This window comes from Phyllobates terribilis, unplaced genomic scaffold, assembly GCF_046119375.1.
Source record: "Phyllobates terribilis strain yellow unplaced genomic scaffold, ASM4611937v1 Scaffold_1__5_contigs__length_1240528914, whole genome shotgun sequence".
NCBI lineage: Eukaryota > Metazoa > Chordata > Amphibia > Anura > Dendrobatidae > Phyllobates > Phyllobates terribilis.
Window position 1 is genome coordinate 250787145 of NW_027362761.1, and position 24338 is coordinate 250811482.

The following is a 24338-nucleotide window of genomic DNA, read 5'->3' on the forward strand; positions in this document are numbered from 1 at the left end:
ACACACTGAAAGAAATTTTTAATGGAGGCCAGAAATGGCAGTATTTTTTGACAACGTATATGTGATCCGTGTAACAGAGAAAACAGAGTTTTAAATACCTGGCCTGTAGGTAAGTAATTTGAACAGCAAACTGGTGTGAATTGCTTTACTGACACACTGAAAGAAATTTTTAATGGAGGCCAGAAATGGCAGTATTTTCTGACAACGTATATGTGATCCATTTGACGGAGAAAACACAGTTTTAAATAGCTGGATTTCTAGCACTGTAATATGGAAAGGACCTGGCTGTATTCTGCAGTGCCAATAAGCAAATGGCGCAGAAAAACAGTGTTCTCTGGATTGCTTTTAATCAAATAATGAGGATTAAGATCCAAAAAAAGTATTCCTGGGCCTTTGTATAGAAATATCTAACAGCAGCAGAAGGCAGAATTGGAATGGAGCCTCTTGTGCTATATGCACTGCAGTCTGCTATATACCCTCCCTGCCTGCCTATATACACTGCCTGCCTGATATCTCTGCAGATGGATTAGTTAGTCCTTAAAAGGACTGTTTGTTAAGATGGATATGTGTAATGTACGGTTTTTCTCCCTACACTACCTAATACACAAGCAAATCTCTCCCTGGCGCAGCAGCACCTTTCCCTACTGCTTCCAGAGTGACTATGACGAGCATGGCGGCGCCAGGTCTGATATAGCTATGGCATTACAGTGAGTGGCAGGCAATCCCTGCTTGTTGATTGGCGCTCTATAGCAGGTACACGTGTTCCTGGAATCTTGCACACACTCTCGTACCAACTGTTGTAAGACGACTCACTCCACCACTTTCGGAAGTAGACTCAGGAACCAGTTTTTCTCTGCATGCTTTATTGTATGGCATAAAGCCCTGCAGCTCCAGCAAACTAAACACTGCCTTACTTGCAAAACAACAAAACAAAAGATAAAACGAAAAGCACAGTCCTTATGTGGCGCCCCTGAGGTTCAGTCGCCACAGAGGTACTGCACCTCACTCAGAGGTGTGGCATCTCCATCTCTCAGGTAAGGATGGAGTACTTCCCGGGACCCCAACACCTGCACTCAACACTACACTACTCCAGGCCGGCTGGAAGGGCATTATGCACTTCTTCTGCAGCCCTGTCCCTGGCTGGAGTGGGGGGAACCAAAAGTGAGGGGGAACCAGTAGTGGGTGTGGGTGGAGGACGCAGAACAGGGGAGCACTTGGAGAATATATATATATATAGGAAGCCATCTTAGAGTGGGTAGTTGGTCAGTGAGTAGTAAGAGAGGAGGAGAGGAGTGGAGCAGAGTCTCTTTAGGAGCTCTGCTCCAGAGTGGGGCCTAGTAAGAGAGGCCCAGGAGTGAGAGGGGAGTCAGGGAAGAAGGCTCCAGGAACAGAAGGGATCCCAGGGGGTACGGTGAGTGCAGGACGGCACCCGTACGCCCGAATCTGCCAAGTGTCAGAGGGTTCAGGCCGCAAGAAGGGAACCGGTCCCTGGGCTAGCCGAGTTACTCCAGGTCTCGGCTGGAAAACCGGAGGCTTCTGCACTTTCATGGTACAGTTGCCACAACCGCACCTAAGCCGCCGTGAAGGGCACCAAGTAGGTCCGGGAACTTCAAGGTGCCCAGAGGGATCACAGAGTACCCGATCGGGACTTTGTGTAGCGGGGCGCAGGGCAGGAGGGAGAAGACCCAGCGCGGGAAGTCGGCCAAGGAAGGAACATAAAGGGGGTCCCGTTAAGTGCTTCTGATATACTTTAGGGAGTGCTGAACCCCTGCCTGGCAAACGTAATGCGACGCGGGAGGCTGACACCTGGACTGTGTACTTGTGGAACCTAAAGAACTGTGAGTAAACTCGGATGACTGCACTCCACTGTTTCAGTCAGTTATTTCTACCACGCTACCGCCCCTGCACTACAACGTCCAGCATCACCATCTGCATCCCTTCCATCAACCCTGCCCCGGGGGCCCACTCTGCCTGTGGGGAGCAGAAACATCCCAGCTGCCATCCCATCACCCCCGGAGGTCAGCAGCAGCGCTGGTACCCATTACCAGGAGCCACAGGTGGCGTCACGAGACAAAACTGTTAACAAAACCCCTTTTAAAGAGTGACCCCAGGGTACGGGCCCGGGAGCCGACCGCCGTGACATCCCACGAAGGTAAAGGCCCGGGTACTGAGTCCCCTATATTCCCCCTGGGCGAGTCACTTAGGAGTGTGGAGTTCGCCCACACAGGTTGTAGTCCCAGCTTTCAGCTCCTTCCTGATCTATGGCTTTTCCAGTCTGGAGTCCTTGCCTCTCCAGACACAACAACAGACAAAATAAAAATAGGGACTGAGCATTTAAACATTGCTCAGCCACACCCTGAGGGGAGGTAGTGTGAATGGCTTCCCACCCTCTTTGCTATTCACAAAAAGCCACATACCCTTTAGTGAGTTAACATCCAGCATATAACTTGCTGGCAGAAATTTTGCAGGTTTCAGTTCACACAGGCTAGCAACCTGAGTGACACATACCCCCCCTCGTATATCACACTAGTACTCTGTCACAGCCCCTATGAGACCCACGAACGCAATGTGGAAGCACCAAGTATGCCAACTCCTCCACCATGTTTATTGCCAGGGCAAGGAGTTTGGCTAAAGTGAAGGCTACCATAACACCGTGTGGCAAGGAAGGCGGTGTCAGCCAGGTTTCTGTGAGACCCAGGAAGGATAGATTATGAGAAGTATATAGGTTGTGAATAACATGGCGTTTACTACCAATGGAGCAAGCATTACATAGTGCTTCAAGGGGAAGGAGCGGCAGAGCAGGGATCAAGTGAAGAAGTTTTAGGTTAGAGAGATTGCGGTCATTTCTATAGCTGAGAAGTAGTAGGAAGGAGAAGTATCAGAGGGCATTAGCTATGGAGGAACACAATTGTGAGGTATATCACCAACAGTGAGGAGAAGAAGAAAGGGAGAGGAGGTAGTACCAGAAAGAAGCAGACATACCTGTGAATCACAGAGATGGATGATTGGATCAGAAGGTAGTGATGGTAAAATGGATGAATATGGTCCAGGAGATTACATTCTGGTATTTTTCTATTGTGCACTTTACAAGCTGCACTTGAAGGAGCTGCATGCATATGCTTTCCAATAATCACATTATCCCATATGACAGGTACTTCAAAATGGAAGGTGTGATATCTATCCCCATATGCACAAACAATATATATATCAATAAATACAGTAAATACATAAGAACCATACCTAACCACAGACTGAGTCTTACAAATGCTGTCTAGAGAGGTACAGTATGCTGAATGCATGCCCTGGATGTACGCAACTGTACGCCATACAATACAATACACACCAAATGACCACTGACCCATAAAACAGAATTCAAAATATAAATTAATATATTTGGTTGTTTTTGCAGGGTGCCTTTATGTTACAGCATTTGAAACATTTCAGTTCGGGTACAAAAATTGCTTCTCAGGTAGCCATAGAAAAAGGACAATCTAGAATGTACAGTGTGAAGGTTAATGGGTTCTTACAGGGGAAAAAGGCTGGAATTCCTCTTATTATATTTACTCCCCCAAGTTATCTGTGCATCTCATGGGTACAGGACTCCAAAATTGTACTTAAAAAAATAATAATAAAAAAAAATAAACAAGTAATTAAAAAACAAGACATTGCACAGCTATGCTAATAAAGAATTAAAAAACAAGTAGTCCTGAAGCTAAAAATGACTTGGTCCAAAAGGGATTAATATAAGCTTTTGAAGCGCTTCTACAGGGGGTTAAAGCTGCTTTTTAAGTCTAGAAATGTTGAAACCTATTCAATGACAGCAGTTCCCAGTCCTGCTGGTTCAGCTCACTGTGCGGCACTCCCCTTGGGGAGGGCAGGACGTTGCATCACCTTAATCAGACACTTCCCTGTGTGAGTATGAGTGTCGAGCAGGCAGCTAGGTGAGTACTCAAGCCTGCCACTTATTTTAGGGTGGTCACATGGAACACTTCTGAGTCAGAGGGGCATTACGCTATGTACTCCAAGTGGTGTCCACTCGAGCAGGGGGCATCAGCTAACACTGGTGTACAAGATACTGCGAGACTTTCCATTTCCTGTTCAGTCAGCAGATGCCATAACTGAATGAAGTTACCTTCTCAGTCTGCTTTGTCCATATTTGCTTTATCTGCTCAACAGCGAACATATTAGACAATGACACAACTTTGCCTGGAGAGTTTTAAGTGCTTTTTCTCTTTATATGAATCATTGACACGGCGTAACTGCAGCAGGGACCCCGACTATCCCAGATCTTTATTAGTATTGGTCTTCTCATATGGGAACCTTGTGGCCCCCCTAGGTTCCCGGGCCCGGGCAGAGCAACCCCTACTCATACTATGGTTGTGCCCCCTGATCACAGAACATGCAGTATTTGCCTTATGCTTAGATGTATCCGATATTTTGTTTTCATAAGTAAAAATCACTCTGGAGGTCAATGGTCATCAGTGGAGCTCCCTGGCTTCTGTCAGTATTCCTCACACTATTGGAAAAATACTATCTATGACCTATACTCAGAGGGCCACAGCCGCCTCATTCTAGAACTTACCTGGTTCTGATTGCCAAAGACACCACCGATCATTAAACAGAAGCAGCTCGGATTTTACTGCACCCCATTCAAAGTTCCTTCATGTACAGAGGTGCAGAGCACTACAGGACAGCTGCATTCATTTAAAAGGGGTCGTGCTGCAGTCCCATTTACCTGGCGGGCAAAAGCGTTAACACTGTGAGATGAATGTAGGACTAAGGCAGGGCTGTGGCTTCATCAATCCCAAGATAGCTCGGAGTGCTACAGTCAGACCCACACTGATCAGAAAAGAATGGCATAGCCTAGTGTGGAGATACGAGGGTCAGTGGGTGCTCTCGTCTGCTGGCCCAGCTGTCTTTAGAAAGACAGCATGGACCATGGCTCATCCCACTGAACGTCCGCACTCCTTCCCCATGGGCAAAATACTACTCAGACAACATAGGGTGAGGGTAAAACAATGTGGAAATACTTTATTGAACCACCAACAGACAATAACGTATAGTACAGTCCCAGCAAATACACAACATGATGCAAATTACAGATTTTCCCCGTTCCGCTGGCTCACTCGGATTAGGGCAGCTGCGACTTTGTGGCTTCCAGGGCCAACTACCCCAACCAGTGGCACCCCACTTTTGGTGGGCACCCACAGAGAGGAGTTAGCGGAAAGCTTAGAAAGCTGACAGAGTCCATTGTAGGTATGTGGCCAGGTGATCTGATTGTCCCAACCTGGATTTGGCACTTTGAGGGTTCAGTGATGGTCAATAGAGCAAATCTGTATTTCTCCAGCTGGGACCTTGGCCCCTTAAGCTGACTTCCTGTAGAGTGTCTCAAATATGTATTCCTTCAGTTGGAGCCAAGGTGTCTTGGCTACTGTCATGTAGAGTCTCACTGCGAAGAATAGGGGTCCTTTTTATACCCACATCTGTCCTCCAGACCACATCCACAGGTCAGGGGGAAGGTGGGATGAGGTTAGCTCTCATTGTTCGAGTATTCAATCAATCTACACAGTTGCTCCTTCAGTGTTTGCATTTCAACAAGCTTCATGCACTGATACAATCGGTAATCAACATAACATATTAGCAAACATCGATTGTTCAATTACTCTGCGTTCCTGACTTCCAAGGATAGCAGCACAATAAGTTGCAACAAACATCAATTCAAGAGTCAATGTTCAGGCTCATATGAACAATCGCTCAGGTCTCCTGACCTGCTGGAAAATATGTCTGGCATAATTAAGAATAAATGCTGTGTCGTCACACCTAGCAGTATAACATGACAAGCTCTAATGGGAACAACAGCTTAACCTAGCTATGTGCATGAGATAACTGGTAGATAGCTAGCACTCTACTCCACAAGCTCAGGTTAGCCGATCATGCACATTTTCTTTAATAGGACGCAGTCCCTGACAGACCTTTTTTACTTATTTCCTGCAGGAACAATGGATTGGGCATGTTAAAATCCAACAAACCCAACCTCTATATTCTCTGACATCAGCTGTCAGGATGGGGTCAAATTCCACCAGACTCATAAGATCATTGTCATTGGCTGATCCTGCTGAAATTTGATGATTCAGCAGAATTTATTTCATTTGTATGACTAGCCTATTTAGGCAAACTGAAGGAGTTGTTTCAATTTTGTATAGGAGCTGACTTACTGATCAATGACTTTCTGACTGCTGGAACCTCTACCAATCCCGAAAATGATGCTCTGCAGAACCCTGTCTAAATGCAGACTATTGGACTGCCAGAGACAGCCGAGTCCTGTACTTGGCTATCTGTCAGTCCTATAAAGAATGAATTGAGTGGAACACCATTCTTTTTAGGTGAGGCTCTGCAGAACCCTATTGGGTCCCAGGGGTCTAACCCTCAGTAATCGGTAAGTTTTCAACTATTTTTATAACTGATTATTACTTAAAGGAGTGGTCCAAAACTAACTTAATATTTAATCATGAATGCCTATTTAATGTAATAATCTAAACTATTTTCTAATATACTTTATTTAAAAATTCTGTCACTTACAGGGGCAGGGCAGAACAATGGGCATTGACATTGAGCCGGTGAGATAGTGCGCTGTCACTGTGCTTTAAAAAATATTGCACAGATCCTACTGAGCATACATCGGAATTGACAGACGATGCATGTGACGCGCCCCCGGGGCAATGGGGTACTCGGCAGCCGGGCCTATGGATGCTGGTGGGGGGGGGGTAGGTCACAGTGGCTGGCCCGGTCCGTGGCACCGGGCGGTCAACAAAAAGGAAGGGGTATTTGGGTTTATATGGGGTTTTGGAATAGTTCGTGACGCCACCTGTGGTGCCTGGTAAGGTCTACCAGCGCTGCGACAGTCCTCTGAGGCAGATGTCAGAGCAGCTTATCATGGAACGGCTCCCCACAGGTGGAGCGGGCCTCAGGGCAGCGTGGGGAAATGGATGGTGGTACAGGTGGGAGACAGCCAGGATGGTTCAGGGAGAAATGACAGACACTCACACGGGGGTTCGCTTCGGTACCTTTACTGGTGTAGATGCAGGTATGGTCCAGGGTACTCGGTACGAAGGGTGCAGTTCTGGACTCTCCCCAGTGAGCGGGTATAGGGCCTCCTGATCCGTTGCTTTCACTTGCTAAGCTTCTGACCTGCCTGGAGCTAGGCCTGGCTTAATTACTGTCTCTCTCTCTCTTGCACCTGCTGACCTGGTGGTAGGGCCTTCTCTTGGAGATCACTCTCCCTTGACGCTGGAGCCTCCGTGACTCCTAGCCCTGGTACAGTAGTCAGCGTTGATCGACCTGGGACTTGTAGTCCTCCAGGTGTCCGGTGGTCCCTACTGGGTATAAAGGGACCCTGTAGGCGCGGACCCGGTGTCCGGTGTATAGTTCGGGGTGAGCCTGGTACGCTCCTCTGCCCACTCATTATTTCTTCTCCCCTCTTGCCTTCGGCCACACTCAGGGCCCTCACTAGGCTTCAGTGCGCGCTGTAGGCCTGAACTTGCCTCACACAGCAGCCTGCGTGCTGCTCTCTCTCTGAGCACACTAGACTCCACTTTTAAAAACACACTGACACTCAACTCTACTCTAAACACACACTGACTGCCTAACGCCACCCTCCAGTTTATATATCCCTAATGGGGCTCCCTCTCGTGGTCTGAGGTGGTAGGGTGGAGGTGTGTGAATGTGTGAGGGCCTCTTGTGGAGAAGTCCATCCATGCACCCTACTGGGTTCTGTGGCACCTGTGCGCAGCAGGGCGCCACACATGCTCATTAGAGCAGGTACCAGCCCAGCCCCTGAAACAGACGTCACTGATGACGCTTCGTTTAAGGGTGGGGGTAGAGACTGCAGCAGTGACCCGTGGGGGCAGAGGCATGCAGCAGCATGCACTGTGGGTTCTCAAATGGAGCATCATCAAACAGGAAGTAGGCAAAAAAAAGAAAAGATAAAATCAGTTAGCTAGTGTAGTGAGGGAACAATAGCGAATTTTAATTACAGTATATTAGAAAATAGATTAGATTATTACATTAAATATATAGACATTTAGCATTAAATGTTAGTTTCGTTTCGGACCACCCCTAAAATCTTGGTAGGAACTATTTAAGTAAAAGGATATGCAAATTTTTTTTCCAAACATCTCACTTACTTTTTGTTTTACTTTAGCTCTCACAGATGAAATGGAATGAGTCGTTCTTGAGGGATGAGTAAGAATAAAGTAGTTCGAGGCTCATCATTAACTGATTGGAAATTAATTGACAGGGGACACTTTGGATCTGTATACAAAGCAAAAAGCAAGGATTTTAAAGAACATGTGGCAGTTAAGAAACTTAACAGGTAAGTTTAACCTACTTGATCTGAGCTGATCATGTATATTATGGATAGGGGATTTGTAACTTGATTGACGTAGGCAAAAAATAAGGGTATCTTCACGTGAAATAGATAGCAGATTTTCTGATCACACTGTGGACATTGTGGATGAGATTTTATGAAATCTTCCCTACGAGCTGCAGAGAAATCCCACAATGAAAATTGATCAGAGCTGCAGATTTGACATCCACAGCCGGTCAATATATATTACTCATGTTACGATAGATTTTACCCCTTGGAATCTCATCTCCATGAGACCCTGTATTAAATTTATTAGAAGGAACTAGCATAATCATTTTTCTTTGTACTTTCTTGCAGGGATGTTTTCCAGGGCATCAAAGAACTCCTTTCTGAGGCAGAGAAGATGGCTTCTGCCTCAGCCAGTCCATATGTAATCCGCCTATTTGGGATCATGGAGGAAAATTCCCGGGAACTGGGTATCGTGATGGAATATATGGAGTATGGTAGTTTGTGCACCCTAATGGAGAGAGTTATACCCCTTCCTTGGGCATTAAAGTTTCGTATAATTCATGAAGTGACATTAGGTATGAACTGGCTGCATAATTTGACCCCTCCTCTGCTACACCTTGACCTCAAAACAAAGAACGTTCTCTTAAATGAGGGGCTGCATATAAAGGTGAGCTTCAGTTAGAGTTTATTTAGAGAAACACAATTACCATTGATATTATTAACATCTTCATTTAAAAAAAAATATTGTGTTATACCAAACTAAAGCTACCCAGGTGGAGAGGAGAGTAAGCCACTGCCAGACTCCTCTAGTGGCAGCTTATCTCCTTTGAGAGCAAAAGGATCAGCCATCGAAATTTGACATGCGCCATCTTTTTTACCTTGTCCTTAAAATTAAAATGAAAAATGGCCTCAGAATTAAGAGACTCAAGCAAATAAAATGATCAGCCAACTTTCCACCAAGTGAATGTGCACTTGTACAAACAGGTCATACGAATCAGGGGCCTAGTTGGATCTCAGCTTCTTATTGTGCTGTTCAGGAAGGACATTACAACCTCAGACCCTTAAATTATTAGGGAACACAAATAATGGTTGGTTCAACCACCAGCTACCGTGCATGGCCCTAATTTATGGGTCATTTCTGCACTTCAATCTCGGTTCCCATAAACATGAAATAATCATCAAACTCTTCTAAAATGTTGTAGGTAGGATCTGTCAGTATCCAAAAGGTGTATATACATTATTATATGAAAGTCGACAAATTATCTAATGTGGGCCAATTCACCTCATATAGCAGAGGTCAGGGTAAAAAATATTTCATATTGGATACATCTGATTCCAATCACATGTGACCACTGCAGTCAATCACTGGCTGCAGCAATGATCCGTTATTCACCATTGTGGTCACTGATTGGCTGCAGCTGTCACATGATGCCCCGCCAAAAGAGAAGCCTTGGAGTCCAGTGGTGGATTCTGGCAGCATTACGTAGGGAGAACCGCAGGTGATTATATTTTGTAATCTTGGTTATTCTAGGGTTTTTTCGTTTTTGTTTTTAAAGGGAACAACTCCAGTTTTTATGTATTACAAGAGTCATTTTTAAAGCTTTGATTTTGTGGTTGAGTAGTCAGATTAGGATGGTTATGGTTATTAGTTATGGTTTAATTAGTTGAAGATGGGTAGTTTTCAAATGGAGTGATGCATCAGAAGTCACAAGTATCCTGTAACACATAATCTTTAAGGTAGGTCTTATTTAAAATCAGTATTCCTTTCTGAGGAATACAGATACTATAATACGGTATTACTATAGTAAATCAAAGACCAAGCTGTAGGTAGGTAGGGTTGGAGACAAGATCATTGATTTCCTACAAATCTTATCTTTGGGCTTGTCTTAATGAACTTGTCTGAATATATCCAAAAAAAAAGAAATAAAAGTGTGCCCTTAAAATATGAGCTAATAATGATTTCAAATTGATTAACTTCAAAATAATAATAATTATACGTGGTTAAAAACACAAGAGCACGAATATGTCTCAATATGAGCAAAAGTCCCTTTCATGTATATGAAAAAAGATGGACAGAAAATTCAAGTCAGAGAAGCTACTTTGTGTATTTCTCCGTAGTCCTATAAACATATGTGAGTTATCTCACAGGACATTTGATAATTTAGTGTTTAAAATAAATTTGAGCAAAACATGATCAGTCATGTCTCGTTTAATGTGACTGTTAAAACTTTTATAGGAAATTCTTATCTACAATTTCAGATCACAGACTTTGGCTTGTCCAAGTTTACAAGTAGTGCCTCTACGCAAGGAACTGAAGACTGTGAAGGGGTTGGCGGTACTCTGGAGTACATGCCACCTGAAGCATTTCAAGAAGGGTACCAGCCAAGCACATCAACTGATGTTTACAGGTAAGTTATGACAAAAAGTAACTAAACATTAGTTAACATTCTTAAATGTGTTATTTTAATTGCAAGCAGGTTGGTGGGGGTCAAAGTCTTGAGGCCAATAGCTCAAAAACGCCGCAGAAGTGTGCACCTCAGGAGACAGGAGCCCACAGCTCCTACCTGAGCATGCACACAGATCAGAGTATGGTTGTACTGGAAAGCCTATTCTCAAAAACGCCCCGAGAAGTGTGCACCACAGCTCCTACCTGAACATGCACACACAGATCAGAGTATGGATGCAGTAGGAAGCCTATTCTCAAAAACGTGTGTGTAGTTTAGGATACAGGAGGAGCGCACATCTCCTGCCTGAGCACTCAGATAGATTAAAGTGCAGAGTACAATCTGTGTGCATGCTCAGGTAGGAGCAGTGCACTACTCTTTCACTAAGGTGAACACTTCTCTGAACTTTTTTTCTCAGGATCCAGTGCCATACCTCTCTGTATGCAATTAAAAGAACAACAAAATTCAAAAAATGTTAATAAATGATTAGTTACTCTTTAATATTTCCATCCCAAAAAAAATAATTCTGCAATCGTTTGTTTTTATCAACATTGTGTGAGGGTATGTGCACACGTTAAGTATTTGCAGCAGAAATTTATGCACCATTTCTGCAACTCTAAATCGCTGCATAAAACAGGAGCGTTTTTGCTGTGGTTTTTACATGCGTTTTTGTTGCAGATTTTTCCCACTCATTAGTATGGATGAAATCTGTAGAAAGTCTGTGCACACGTTGCAGATTTGTCGCAGATTTGTTGCTTTTTATCTGCTTAGATTTGTCACAGTTGTTAAATCTGCGGCATGTCAATTCTTTCAGCTTTTTTGCTGATTTCACTCATGCTAATGATTGGGGAAGAATCTGCACCAAAACTGCACGTAAAAGACACGGCAAAAACGCACATATTGCACGCTACCCTAGGGTATGTGCAGATGTTGAGTATTTGGTGTAGAAATTTGTGCACCATTTCAGCATCTCGTGGCAGGAAATACGCAGAGTTTTTGACTCATTTTTGCAACGTTTTTTACTTGCCTTTTGGTGCAGATTTTTCATTACTCATTAGTATGAGTGAAGTCTGCAGCAAAAATGCTGAAAGAATTGGCATGCTACAGATTTATATCAGCTGCACATTTGTAAAGAAAAAATAAGCAACGTATGCATGAGACATCAGGATTCTCATTCACTTTGTGTCACGCACAGTGTGGGAAAGACTAAGTGCAAAATGAAGGAATGAGGGGAAGGAAGCCCTGACACTAGGGAAAGGGAGAGTGGAGACCCCTAGGCAGATCTAATAACACCCTGCCTACCCTACCATCCATATATTGGTTCCACATCAATCGCCGAGCAGGAAACCTAAGCCCTATATATCCTTAGAGCTACGCCCTTGAAAGGAAGGGGGGGTGTCACTGGTCAGTCCCCACTAAACTAAAGACAACAAGGGAGACAAACAAAGGGGGAAAACTTAGATTGAGCAGACACCAGAGAGATAACACCAAACGTCCTCCAAGGGCACCAGAGAGGACGCGAGCCGACTGCTATAGCTCCAAGCCTTCACAAGGGAAAATGTGAATATCACCGGCGACTCCCTGTAGCAGACTGAGAGTTTATAAACACCCAGGCCAGAGTGTGTCAGTCAGAGCAGGAGGGAGGTTGCCGCTAGGTCCAAAAGTGAGAAGGATTTAAGAAGACGTCTGCAATGCCAAGCGCAGTGAACTTCTGCAGCCAGATGCAGTGCGACTGTCTGTCATATCTAACACACCCATGACACTTTTCTGGCATCAGGAAACCCTTCAGGTTTTGTGACAAATCTGAACATAAAAAAACCGCAACAAAACTGCAACATGTGCACAGACATTTTACTAAAGGGATTTAAGTTTATTGCCAAGGTTGTTGTGGAGATGATTTACTACATGCCTATATTTATTTTTTGGACGTTTACATAATAATTTTTCATCCTCATCCGTAGGAGACTAAAGTTGCTCATTAATATGCACAGACATTTGTTATTGAATGTTGACCACACAGGCCTGAAGGCTTTGCTTACCTTTTTAATTAATTGAATTTACCGAGCAGGTCTGTGTGGTTCTGCAGGAAGACCAAGCAAAAAAGGAGGAGACCGCTATGCAAGTATATGTATTTAATGGGTTAGTTCAGTATAAAAAAAATAATTATACGTAACTATACGACGAAAACTTAAATCCTGAGCATTCTATAAATACTCGGTGCTCAGCCGAGTATACTCAGCGAAAGGGTTAACCGAACATACTCTCTCAACACTAGTCAAAACCAAGAATGCGTAAACAGTCCGAAGTCAAAACCAAAAGAGCAGTCAAGGAACAAAAACAGAAGGCAGAAGAATAATGAGGAAATGGGTCAAGATCAAAATGGGAATATCACAGGCTAACTAGAGGTGGACCAAAGATGGGAACCAATGATAGCAAAACTATCTGTCTTCCTCATCACCAGTGCCACTAGCAGAATGTACCTGCAGAGAGGAGCAGACATCACAGGAGCAGGTCCCGGAGATGTTACACTAGGCTACAGTTCAACATGTTTCATTGACTATACCAGCCCCCTTCTCTATCTGTAACAGAAGGGTACTGACTTACCGATTATAATAAGGAGTCAGCCAGCCACCTTTATTCTCAATACTGGTCACATGTAAATTCTGGAAATTTTCTTCTTTGTTCATTACAAAATCAAAAGTGAAGCTGCTGAACCTGAAAGTGGGAGAGATGCCTGAAGATTGGACAAGTGACATAACTGAAGTATATTAGTAAGGCTTCACATATCCTGCATTCACGGTCTGAGTATATACCTCAATATCTTGATTCGGCTGCAGGACTCCAAAACCAAACTAAACAGTCTCACAGGCATATACAAAGCTGTTGAATTCGGGACAGGAGACCCATAGTGAGTCCACACACCGCAGTTCATACTAGGACCATGAATATCGGACATGTCAAACCGGATTAGGTGTGTAACTTACTTTTTTAGGCCCTTTGATATATTTTTTTTTAATCTGGACAACCCATTTAAATAAAGAAAGAACACTTATAAATAGAGACCACTGCACAGTTTTCTAAAAATCACCATCTCTACATATCTGACAGCCATTCCATTCCAGTGTCAGTTGCATTCTATCCAAAGTCCACCTCATTCTACTTAATGTGCTTCTGATTAGGTGACCACCTGAACCAAATTTTATGTAACGAGGGAAAGTATAAAAAAACACTGCTGTGGTCTTCACAATCCTCTTGCAATAGGAAACACTGGATGGCAAAACAAGTGCTAGGAATAGCTCAAAAGTAATTTGAATGAAAAAATAACTTTTACCATTCCAAAGGAGTTGAAAAGAAAAGTCTTGAGTGAGGAAAAGAAGGGCTCAATTCTGGCTTTACTAGCAGAGGGATATAGTGAGCTTCATGTTGCCTCCATCCTTCAAATGTTGAAGATAGCAGTCCATTACAACAAGGTCAAGCAGCAGACATTGGGGACAACAAAGCTACAGACCGGCAGAGGGCAAAAGCGACTCTCCACTGACCGGGATGACCGTCATCTTATTCGAATGTCAATCAGCAACTGCAGGATGACATCAAGTGACCTACAAGAGGAATGGCAAATGGCAGCTGGGGTGAAGTGCACGGCAAGAACAGTTCGTAACAGGCTCCTAGAGGCAGGCCTCAAGTCATGTAAAGCTAGAAAAAAGCCTTTCATCAATGAGAAGCAAAGGAGAGCCAGGCTTAAGTTTGCCAAAGACCATAAGGATTGGACCATAGAGGACTGGAGTAAGGTAATCTTCTCTGATGAGTCTAATTTTCAGCTTTGCCCAACACCTGGTCGACTAATGGTTAGATGGAGACCTGGAGAGGCATACAAGCCACAGTGTCTTGCACCCACTGTGAAATTTGGTGGAGGATCAGTGATGATCTGGGGATGCTTCAGCAAGGCTGGAATTGGGCAGCTGAATCTTTGCGAAGGACGTATGAATCAAGCCGCATACAAGGTTATCCTTGAAAAACACTCGCTTCCTTCTGCTCTGGCAATGTTCCCCAACTCAGAGGACTGTTTTTTCCAGCAGGACAATGCCCCATGCCACACAGCTAGGTCAATCAATGTGTGGATGAAGGAGCACCACATCAAGACCCTGTCAAGGCCAGCCCAATCTCCAGACCTGAACCCCATTGAAAACCTCTGGAATGTAATGAAGAGGAAGATGGATAGTCACAAGCCATCAAACAAAGAACTGATTCCATTGTTGTGCCAGGAGTGGCATAAGATCACCCAAAAGCAGTGTGAAAGACTGGTGGAATGCATGCCAAGAGGCATGAAAGCTGTGATTAAAAATCATGGTTATTCCACCAAATATTGATTTCTGAACTCTTCCTGAGTTAAATCATGAGTATTGTTGTTGTTGTTTTTTTAAATCAGATATTTTTTATTAAAATATTTTCAACATTACAAATAAACAACAGTGAGACATCACCAAACTGGTAGTGCCTCTCAAAACCCACCCATTCCCCTTCCCCCCACCCATTACAACCCCAAGAACCATATGACAAGAGCAAATTTTGTTATTACAGACCGTGTACTATCATATAGCTTATTTGACCGTTAAGGCATTGATAAATTGATCCAAGAATATATAGCATAGCATCTGACAATCAGCAATTAGTTATACAGAATATGGGAGACCACAACATTTCAATCTCAAGTGATATTTAAATTAGACATGACATAATGACCATGAAACATGCTCCATTTACCCCAGATTTTGTCAAATTTACGTATAGCCTTCCGTTTTTTGTACACTCCCTCTTCTAATCTTAATAAAAGACGCATTCTATCCAGGAATTCTTGGAACCTGAGAGGGGAGGGATCCAGCCAATGTGCGGCTATAAGCTTTCTGACCTGGTATAGAGTCCTCTTAATGGCCACTATTTCATCCTCTTCACATCCTATTATTTCCACATGGCCTAATACACATACTTTAGGATGTAGGGGTAAATTACACTCAAACACCATATTAATATATTGCACACACTCATTCCAGAATACAGCGACCCTCCTACACATCCACATCATATGCATAAGATCTGCTCCTTCCTCTCCACATTTCGGACACATACTGTCATTCCTTACCCCAATGCGCTGTAGAAATTTGGGGGTTCTATATACTCTATGTAATAAATACAACTGTGAGAGTCTATGTGCTTCACATGTAGATAATGTCGGAACACTCTCCACCACATCTTCCCACTCCTCTGAGGATATAGTACCAATGTCACATTCCCACCTCTCCTTGACATTTAAGGGTCTGTCCCACTGAAATTGCTGCATAAGTATCCCGTAAATTCTGGATATCATTCCCTTCCCACCTCTATGGCATAGTAGCGTATTAAACAGTATATGATGTTGGATTTTACTCTGCATATGTCGTGGCTGTACAGTCATGGCCAAAAGTTTTGAGAATGACACCAAAATTATATTTTCACATGATCTGCTGGCCTCTGGTTTTTATTAGTGTTTGTCTGATGTTTATATCACATACAGAAATATAATTGCAATCATATTATGAGTACCAATAGGTTATATTGACAGTTAGAATGAGTTAATGCAGCAAGTCAATATTTGCAGTGTTGCCCCTTCTTCTTCAAGACCTCTGTAATTCTCCCTGGCATGCTTTCAATCAACTTTTGGACCAAATCCTGACTGATAGCAGTCCATTCTTGCATAATCAATGCTTGCATTTTGCCAGAATTTGTTGGTTTTTGTTTGTCCACCCGTCTCTTGATGATTGACCACAAGTTCTCAATGGGATTAAGATCTGGGGAGTTTCCAGGCCATGGACCCAAAATCTCTATGTTTTGTTCCATGAGCCATTTAGTTATCACCTTTGCTTTATGGCAAGGTGCTCCATCATGCTGGAAAAGGCATTGTTGGGCGCCAAACTGCTCTTGGACGGTTGGGAGAAGTTGCTCTTGGAGGACATTCTGGTACCATTCTTTATTCATGGCTGTGTTTTTAGGCAAGACTGTGAGTGAGCCAATTCCCTTGGCTGAGAAGCAACCCCACACATGAATGGTTTCAGGATGCTTTACAGTTGGCATGAGACAAGACTGGTGGTAGCGCTCACCTCTTCTTCTCCGAATAAGCTGTTTTCCAGATGTCCCAAACAATCGAAAAGGGGATTCATCAGAGAAAATGACTTTGCCCCAGACCTCAGCAGTCCACTCCCTGTACCTTTTGCAGAATATCAGTCGGTCCCTGATGTTTTTTCTGGAGAGAAGTGGCTTCTTTGCTGCCCTCCTTGAAACCAGCCCTTGCTCAAAGAGTCTCCGCCTCACAGTGCATGCAGAAGCACTCACACCAGCCTGCTGCCATTCCTGAGCAAGCTCGGCACTGCTGGTAGTCCGATCCCGCAGCTGAAACAGTTTTAAGATACGGTCCTGGCGCTTGCTGGTCTTTCTTGGGCGCCCTGGAGCATTTTTGACAACAATGGAAGCTCTCTCCTTGAAGTTCTTGATGATGCGATAGATTGTTGACTGAGGTGCAATCTTTGTAGCTGCGATACTCTTCCCTGTTAGGCCATTTTTGTGCAGTGCAATGATGGCTGCACGTGTTTCTTTAGAGATAACCATGGTTAACTGAAGAGAAACAATGATACCAAGAACCAGCCTCCTTTTAAAGTGTCCAGTGATGTCATTCTTACTTAATCATGACTGATTGATCGCCAGCCCTGTCATCAACACCCACACCTGTGTTAATGGATCAATCACTAAAACGATGTTAGCTGCTCCTTTTAAGGCAGGACTGCAATGATGTTGAAATGTGTTTTGGGGGTTAAAGTTCATTTTCTGGGCAAATATTGACTTTGCAAGTACAGTAATTGCTGTTAAGCTGATCACTCTTTGACATTCAGGAGTATATGCAAATTGCCATTACAAAAAATGAAGCAGTAAACTTTGGAAAAATTACTATTTGTCTCATTCTCAATACTTTTGCCCATGACTGTACAAACCATGCGTGCCTCAATTGGAGATAAAAGTAGAAACTGGTTTGTGGGACACAATATTCGTCTTTTATCTGTTGGAACGATTTAAGTATTTCCCCCTCTAATATTTGCGCCACATTAGTTATTCCCAATTTTTCCCATATTCCGAATCCTTTCAATTTATGGATCTCTGGAAGGCCCGCATTATGCCACAACGGAGTAAACGGGGTAAAGCCTTTCATTCCCAACAGCAGTTTGATTTTCTGCCACGTTTTCCCCATAAGTGTTAGGGTCGGGAGGTGTCGCCTAGCATCCCACCCCGAGATTCCTGTTTCTAAAAAGGAGATAATCAGCAGATTGTGTGAAAGTAGGCGTATCAGTTTATCCAGGTTCCCCTGAACCAACCCGAGCTGTTGAGTCTGAGAGGCCAGAAAGTATATCCATGGATTAGGTGCGGCTAGTCCCCCCTGATCTTTGGGCCTTTGAAGTGTATTCAAACTAATTCTGGCCACCCCTTTTTTCCAGATCAGCTCCCGAAACAATGCCTGAAACTTATAAAATATTCTCATGGGGATCCAAACAGGTGAATTATGAAGGATATATAATAATTGGGGCATTAACACCATTTTAATTAAATTAGTTCGACCTACCACTGATAAGGGAAGTTTACTCCAAGTATTGGCCTTTTGTTGAAACTTGGCAAGCAGCTCAAGTAAATTTAAAGGAATATAATCTCCGATAGATGCGGTCACTCTAACTCCGAGATATTTGAATTCCCGCACAACCTTCAAGCTGGTACTCCCTACCTTCGTATTCTGAGACAAACCATCAACCGGCATAAGGACTGATTTGTCCCAATTCATCCGCAAGCCAGAATAATCTCCAAACTCCGTTATTAGATTCATAGCCGCCATCAGAGATTGCTCCGTGTCACCCAGAAACAACAGAAGGTCGTCGGCATATAAGGCCACCCGCTCCTCCAGTGTTTTGTAGCAGAACCCCTGTATTTCGCTGCTGGAACGAAGCTTAACAGCCAACGTCTCCACAGCCAGGGCGAATAGTAGGGGGGACAACGGGCAGCCTTGACGCGTGCCTCTGCCCATTTCAATGTTACCAGAAAGATTTGCATTAATTCTAATCCGAGCTACCGGATTGCTATATAAAAGTTGCACCCAGGCTCGAAATTCAGCACCAAATCCCATCTTTCTCAAAACAGCCCATAAGTACTCCCACTCGACACTATCAAAAGCCTTAGCGGCATCAAGCGATAGCACTGCCCTACCACCCACATTGTGTGGCTGCATTTGTAGGTTAAGGAAAAGCCGACGCAAATTAATTGCCGTTGACTTGGCTGGTATAAATCCAGTCTGGTCTTCTGCAATCAGGTGCGTAATAACCGCCCCCAATCTGGTAGCCAGGATCTTAGCTAGAATTTTTACATCTACCGAGAGTAAGGATATTGGCCTATATGATTCAGGGTTTAGGGCATCCTTTCCAGGTTTAAGCAAAAGAACTATGTTAGCCTCCCTCGTTGAAGTTGGCAAGGTCCCCCTCTCCTTTGCTTCCCTAAAGACTTCCAGTAACCTGGGAAGTAAAACCCCCCCAGCCTCCTTATAAATTTCCGCGGGGATCCCATCCGCACCAGGGGCTTTGTTATTTTGAAAATCTTTTAAAGCTTCCTGCATCTCCTCCAGTGTAATTGGTGCATCTAATTGTTCTCTTTGGCTATCTGTTAGGCATGGTATTTGCATATTATGAAGGTATAGATCTATGTCCCTTTGCTCGTTAGTCTGTTTGGAGGCATATAATTGTCTGTAAAACTGAAAAAATTCTTCCATTATAGCTTTTGAGTCAGTAATTACAGCACCCATAGTATCCCTGATGGCTGCAATCATAGGAGCCCCAGTCTGGGCCTTGGCTATAGTGGCCAGCAAGTGTCCTGCACTTTCTCCATCCACATAAAACTGTTGTTTAAGAAAGAATCGTTTATGTTCTGCTTGTTTCAATATATGATCATTCAGTGTATCCTGTGCCCGTATCCAGTGTTCCCTATTCTCTATAATTGGGGACCCAACATACCTCTGTTCCAGTATGTCTACTTCTCTCCGCAACTCCTGGGTACGAGCCCTGTTTCTGGATTTAACCACGGAAATCTCCTTAATCAGGATCCCCCTTAAGAACGCCTTCATGGTTTCCCATACCATATTTAAAGAAGCAGAGCCTATGTTGTCTTTAAAGAAATAATTTAATTTACCTGCTAAATCCACCTGTTCCCCAAACACGTCCAGCCAGTAGGGATTAAATCTCCACAATACTCTTTTATTTGTAATGCCAGAATCTACCCCCAAAACTACCAATAATGGGGAATGATCAGATAACATTCTTGTGCAGTATTCTACTTTAGTAACTAAAGGGACTAGGTGACTATTTCCCAGAGCCAGGTCAATTCTGGACAGAGAAGAATAGGATGCTGAATAACATGAATACTGCTTAACATTTGGGAATCGAGCCCGCCACACATCTACCAAGCTAATTTCCTGTAGGACCCTTGCCAATGACGTCTCTTGAGCAGCCCCTCCCTTCACATTACCCCTATACTTATCAAGCTCAGCATGTAGGTACATATTAAAATCCCCGATGACTAACAGGGGTATGGTAGCAAATTCCGTTATCCATGGGAATATTTGGCGCAAAGTCTGTATAGAGAAAGGTGGAGGAATATATAGAGCGATTAGGCAAATTCTAAGTCCAGCCACTCTGCACACTAGGCACACATACCTACCCTCCCTGTCACAGATACTTTTTTCACATTCAAAGGGTAAATTCGGATGAATCAATATACTACCCCCCCTAGAGTAAGTACTATGTGTAGAATGATATGCTTGCCCCCTCCAAAGCTTGCTCAGTGCTGTAGCGGCCTCCATATTGCAATGCGTCTCTTGCAGACAGATTATCGAGTCCCGATATTCCTTAAGATATTTAAGTGCCGCAAATCTTTTGCCGTGATCCCCTGACATTCCAGGATACTACATTAATCTGCTTGACCATGCTTCAACAATTGAAAATGGACCGTCGCATACATCCCTCCGCACCCACTCGTGCGTCTGACCATCAAGATTATAGTATTGTATTAATACACAGTCTGCACCAAACAAAGTAAATTCTGTTCTTTTACCCCCCCTCACTACCTCATTTAACATCCCCCCCCCCTTAATCAAATGAATACCAAAGCCGTACTATGTAGAGTCTGGTGTTTAGCCTCATGCAGCCTAGTAGGCCTTAAGCACACGAGGCGCCGCAACATGAGTTGCATCAGAGACTCCCTCATTCCCCCCCCACACAACGTTCCCAGAACATTCAAACGGCAGAGTGTCTTATCCCTGCTTATACATTGTAGGTGAAACCAGCACCTCAACAACTATATAAGTATATTGGCCTGCCCGAGGTATATATGAGAGCCAGGTTATGAGCAGTATACAATAACTGTAAAATAACAATCATAACATTTATGGACATAAATTCAGTAGGCAACAGAGGAGTATTATCCACTAGAATTCAAAATCCCTGGATTATTACATTATATTCTGTCAAGGATCTTCACAAAATTGGCGTCAGCCCGCCCGAATTTGTCTCTCTTTTAAGTCCAGCCACTTTACAGCCTCCTTTGATGAATCAAAAAAATGAGTTTCACCCAGTGCTGTGACTCGCAGCCGTGCAGGATATAGCATTGCATAGGGTACTTGAAGTGTTCTCAATCTGCGCTTGACATCTTGAAATTGGGCGCGTCTCTTTTGCACCTCCACAGAGAAGTCAGGATAGGAGGATACTCTCGCCCCCTCTATACATAAGTCATTAGCCGACCGCGCCAATTGCAGGATTTTATCTCTATCACGAAAATGCAGCATTTTAATTAAGACTGTACGTGGCATTGCCCCAGGAGGTGGAGGTCTGGTGGGGACCCTGTGTGCCCTCTCAATAGCGAACATTTTAGAGAATTCATCTTTTCCAAAGGATTGCAGCAGCCATGTCTCAAAAAAATCCACCACCTCTCTGCCCTCTGCTTTCTCAGGCACACCCACAATACGCACATTATTTCTTCTTAGGCGATTTTCAAAATCATCCGTTTTGTTGAGTAAATAGTTAATAGAGTCAGTAGCTGTTTTAAGTGTTTTAGTCATAGGAGTCACAGTATCTTCCAAATCCCCCACTCTACCTTCTGTTGCAGTGAGACACTCCCTTGTTTTCTGCATGTCATGGCGTATATGAGATATGTCTATTTTCACAGACCCTATATGTTCAGTGAGATCTGCTTTGCTATGTGAGATGGCCAGCAGCACATCTTTTAAAGTAGGCTCATCATCCATTGTCCCTGTGTCAGCATCACTGGTAACCTGAGCCTCTCTGCTGGGGGCAGTAGTTGGATTGGGAGTCTATATTTTCCTTTGATATGGCTTCTCCTATGCCTCCCCCGCTGCCCTTTCCACATCCCCTTCCGTTACCGTGCTTTTTAATGACTGCACATTCTGATCGGGTGCAGGCTCCTCAGCTCCTCCGCCGTGTGCATATTTGGAAAGCCGGATCGCCGTCTCCATGCGCTTCTCCCGCTTCCTTGGAGTCTCGGTCCCCGCCTTAGAGGCCGCGGCGCCATTTTGGCCCTCGTGCTGCGATGCGCTGGCCGCCTGTCTCTGCTTGCTGTCTCGCCGGGTCATCCCGTACTGCACCGCCGATTGCTCCCCCGCACTCCTGAGACCCCAGGCCACCTGGTAAGTCCTCTCAAGTATAGTATTTCCCTCGGGCAGGAAGGATTACAGGACAGGGTTACAGGAGCTCCTCTGCCTCACGTCTGCTCACATACTCGGCCAGGCCACGCCCCCGAGTATTGTTGTTTTTAAATGAATAAGAACTTGTTTTCTTTGCATTATTTGAGGTCTGAAAGCACAGTTTCTTTTTTTATTATTTTGACAATTTCTCAATTGCTGCAAATAAATACAAAATTTTTAGCTTTGAATTTCGGAGACATGTTGTCAGTAGTTTATAGAATAAAACAACAATGTACATTTTACTCCAAAATATACCTATAAAGAGAAAAATCAGAGAAAATTAAAATTTTGCAGTGGTCTTTTAATTTTTTGCCAGAGCTGTATATGCAAATCACATACTTGCGGTCACCAGACCCCGGTGTCGCGTGATGTAAGGATTCACAAGTCTGCAGTCACATAGAATAACTGAAGACTTGTAGCCTAAAGCTTGACAACCCCTTTAATTTAAAATGAGTCGTGTACAAATAGTTTACCAAAACTTTGCAACTGTACACCCACAGGTACACCAGGACAATCTTAGAAATCATTTATTTCAAGCCATATCCTGTTGGGATCAAGCTAGCATCTGACCCTGTGGAGAGACAGAAATTATTTGTTTCTCACTCTAAGGCCACAGCCCCACTATCAGTATTTGGTCAGCATTCGATCAGTATTTTTACTCAGGAGTGGGAGACAAAACCAGGAGTGGGTGATAAATGCAGAATTGGTGACTTGTTTCTATTATACCTTTTCTCTGATTGTTCCTCCAGCAATATGGTGCTCAGTAGCATCTATCGCTTGCCAATAGATGCTACTGCGCACGTGCCGCGGACATTTTGCGGGAGACTTTTTTTTTTTTTTGCTCCAACAAAATGGCGCGGCGCTGTAGCATCTATCTTCAAGAAATGCTCTTATTCTGCGTAAGCCCGACGCACTGGTGGGCGGCACATGTGCAGTAGCATCTATCGCTTGCCGATAGATGCTACTGCACATGCGCCAATGCCATTTTGTTAGAGAAAAAAAAAATTTGGCTCCAGTAAAATGCCCGCGGCGCTTGCGCAGTAGCATCTATCGGCAAGCATTAGATGCCACTGTGCATGCTGGAGTAAAAAAAATTTTTAAAAGACCACAATATGAACTGCGAAAGCACAGTATTTAAAACAGGAGGCAGGTCACTGAAGGATCATTTAAGCCCATGAGTATTAATATGAGAACAGAGCACCACATAAAGCCCTGCCCACAGGCCGCCCCAAAGCACAAGAATCGAATTATCTCCAAATTGCAAATAAAGATTAAGCAACAACCACAAGACGGATTTCATCAACCCAGGTATCATTTTAATCAGCGTAACTGCGCCCACCTGACACTGCCCCTAGTTTACTTAGCAAAATCCTGATGACAGGTTCCCTTTAAAGGCACATTTCCATTTAAAAAGTCTTAATTTGGGAAAAAGTACAATGTCTTGATTTCCCTTTAGTTACTGAAGTTTGTTAATTATTAATAACACTTATTCTTAGGGTGTCCATATTGGAGATACAAACTTCCTTTATGTATTATTTCTATGGATGGTGCAGAAAGATGTGTGTTTAATAGCAGCTGGAAGGAAGGGAATCTGATAGAATCTGACAGAGAAAGGTCATATTCTTTTACCGATGACTTTGCTTATCCCGTCCTAGTCATACCACAAAGCTGACCAGTGACTTACAGAAAACAGGAACTTCCAGCCTATTGC

At 43.8% G+C, this 24338-nt stretch overlaps 1 protein-coding gene and 1 long non-coding RNA gene across 3 annotated transcripts in view; one reads left to right on the plus strand and one right to left on the minus strand.

Annotated features, from left to right (window-relative positions):
- Positions 1 to 24338, minus strand: part of LOC141256225 (uncharacterized) — a 320798-nt gene that overhangs the window by 144441 nt on the left and 152019 nt on the right. The window lies entirely within an intron of this gene.
- RIPK3 (receptor interacting serine/threonine kinase 3) overlaps positions 3828 to 24338 on the plus strand; it is a 74238-nt gene continuing 53727 nt past the window's right edge. The window contains exons 1-5 of one of the 2 annotated variants that reach the window (XM_073671151.1): positions 3864 to 3941; positions 6204 to 6436; positions 8201 to 8371; positions 8723 to 9041; positions 10634 to 10782. In XM_073671151.1, coding sequence (XP_073527252.1) covers positions 8238 to 8371; positions 8723 to 9041; positions 10634 to 10782 — 602 coding nt within the window. In that variant the 5' untranslated portion in view covers positions 3864 to 3941; positions 6204 to 6436; positions 8201 to 8237. Of the gene's footprint in view, positions 3942 to 6203; positions 6437 to 8200; positions 8372 to 8722; positions 9042 to 10633; positions 10783 to 24338 lie in introns of both variants that reach the window. The other variant, XM_073671150.1, reaches the window with a different exon arrangement.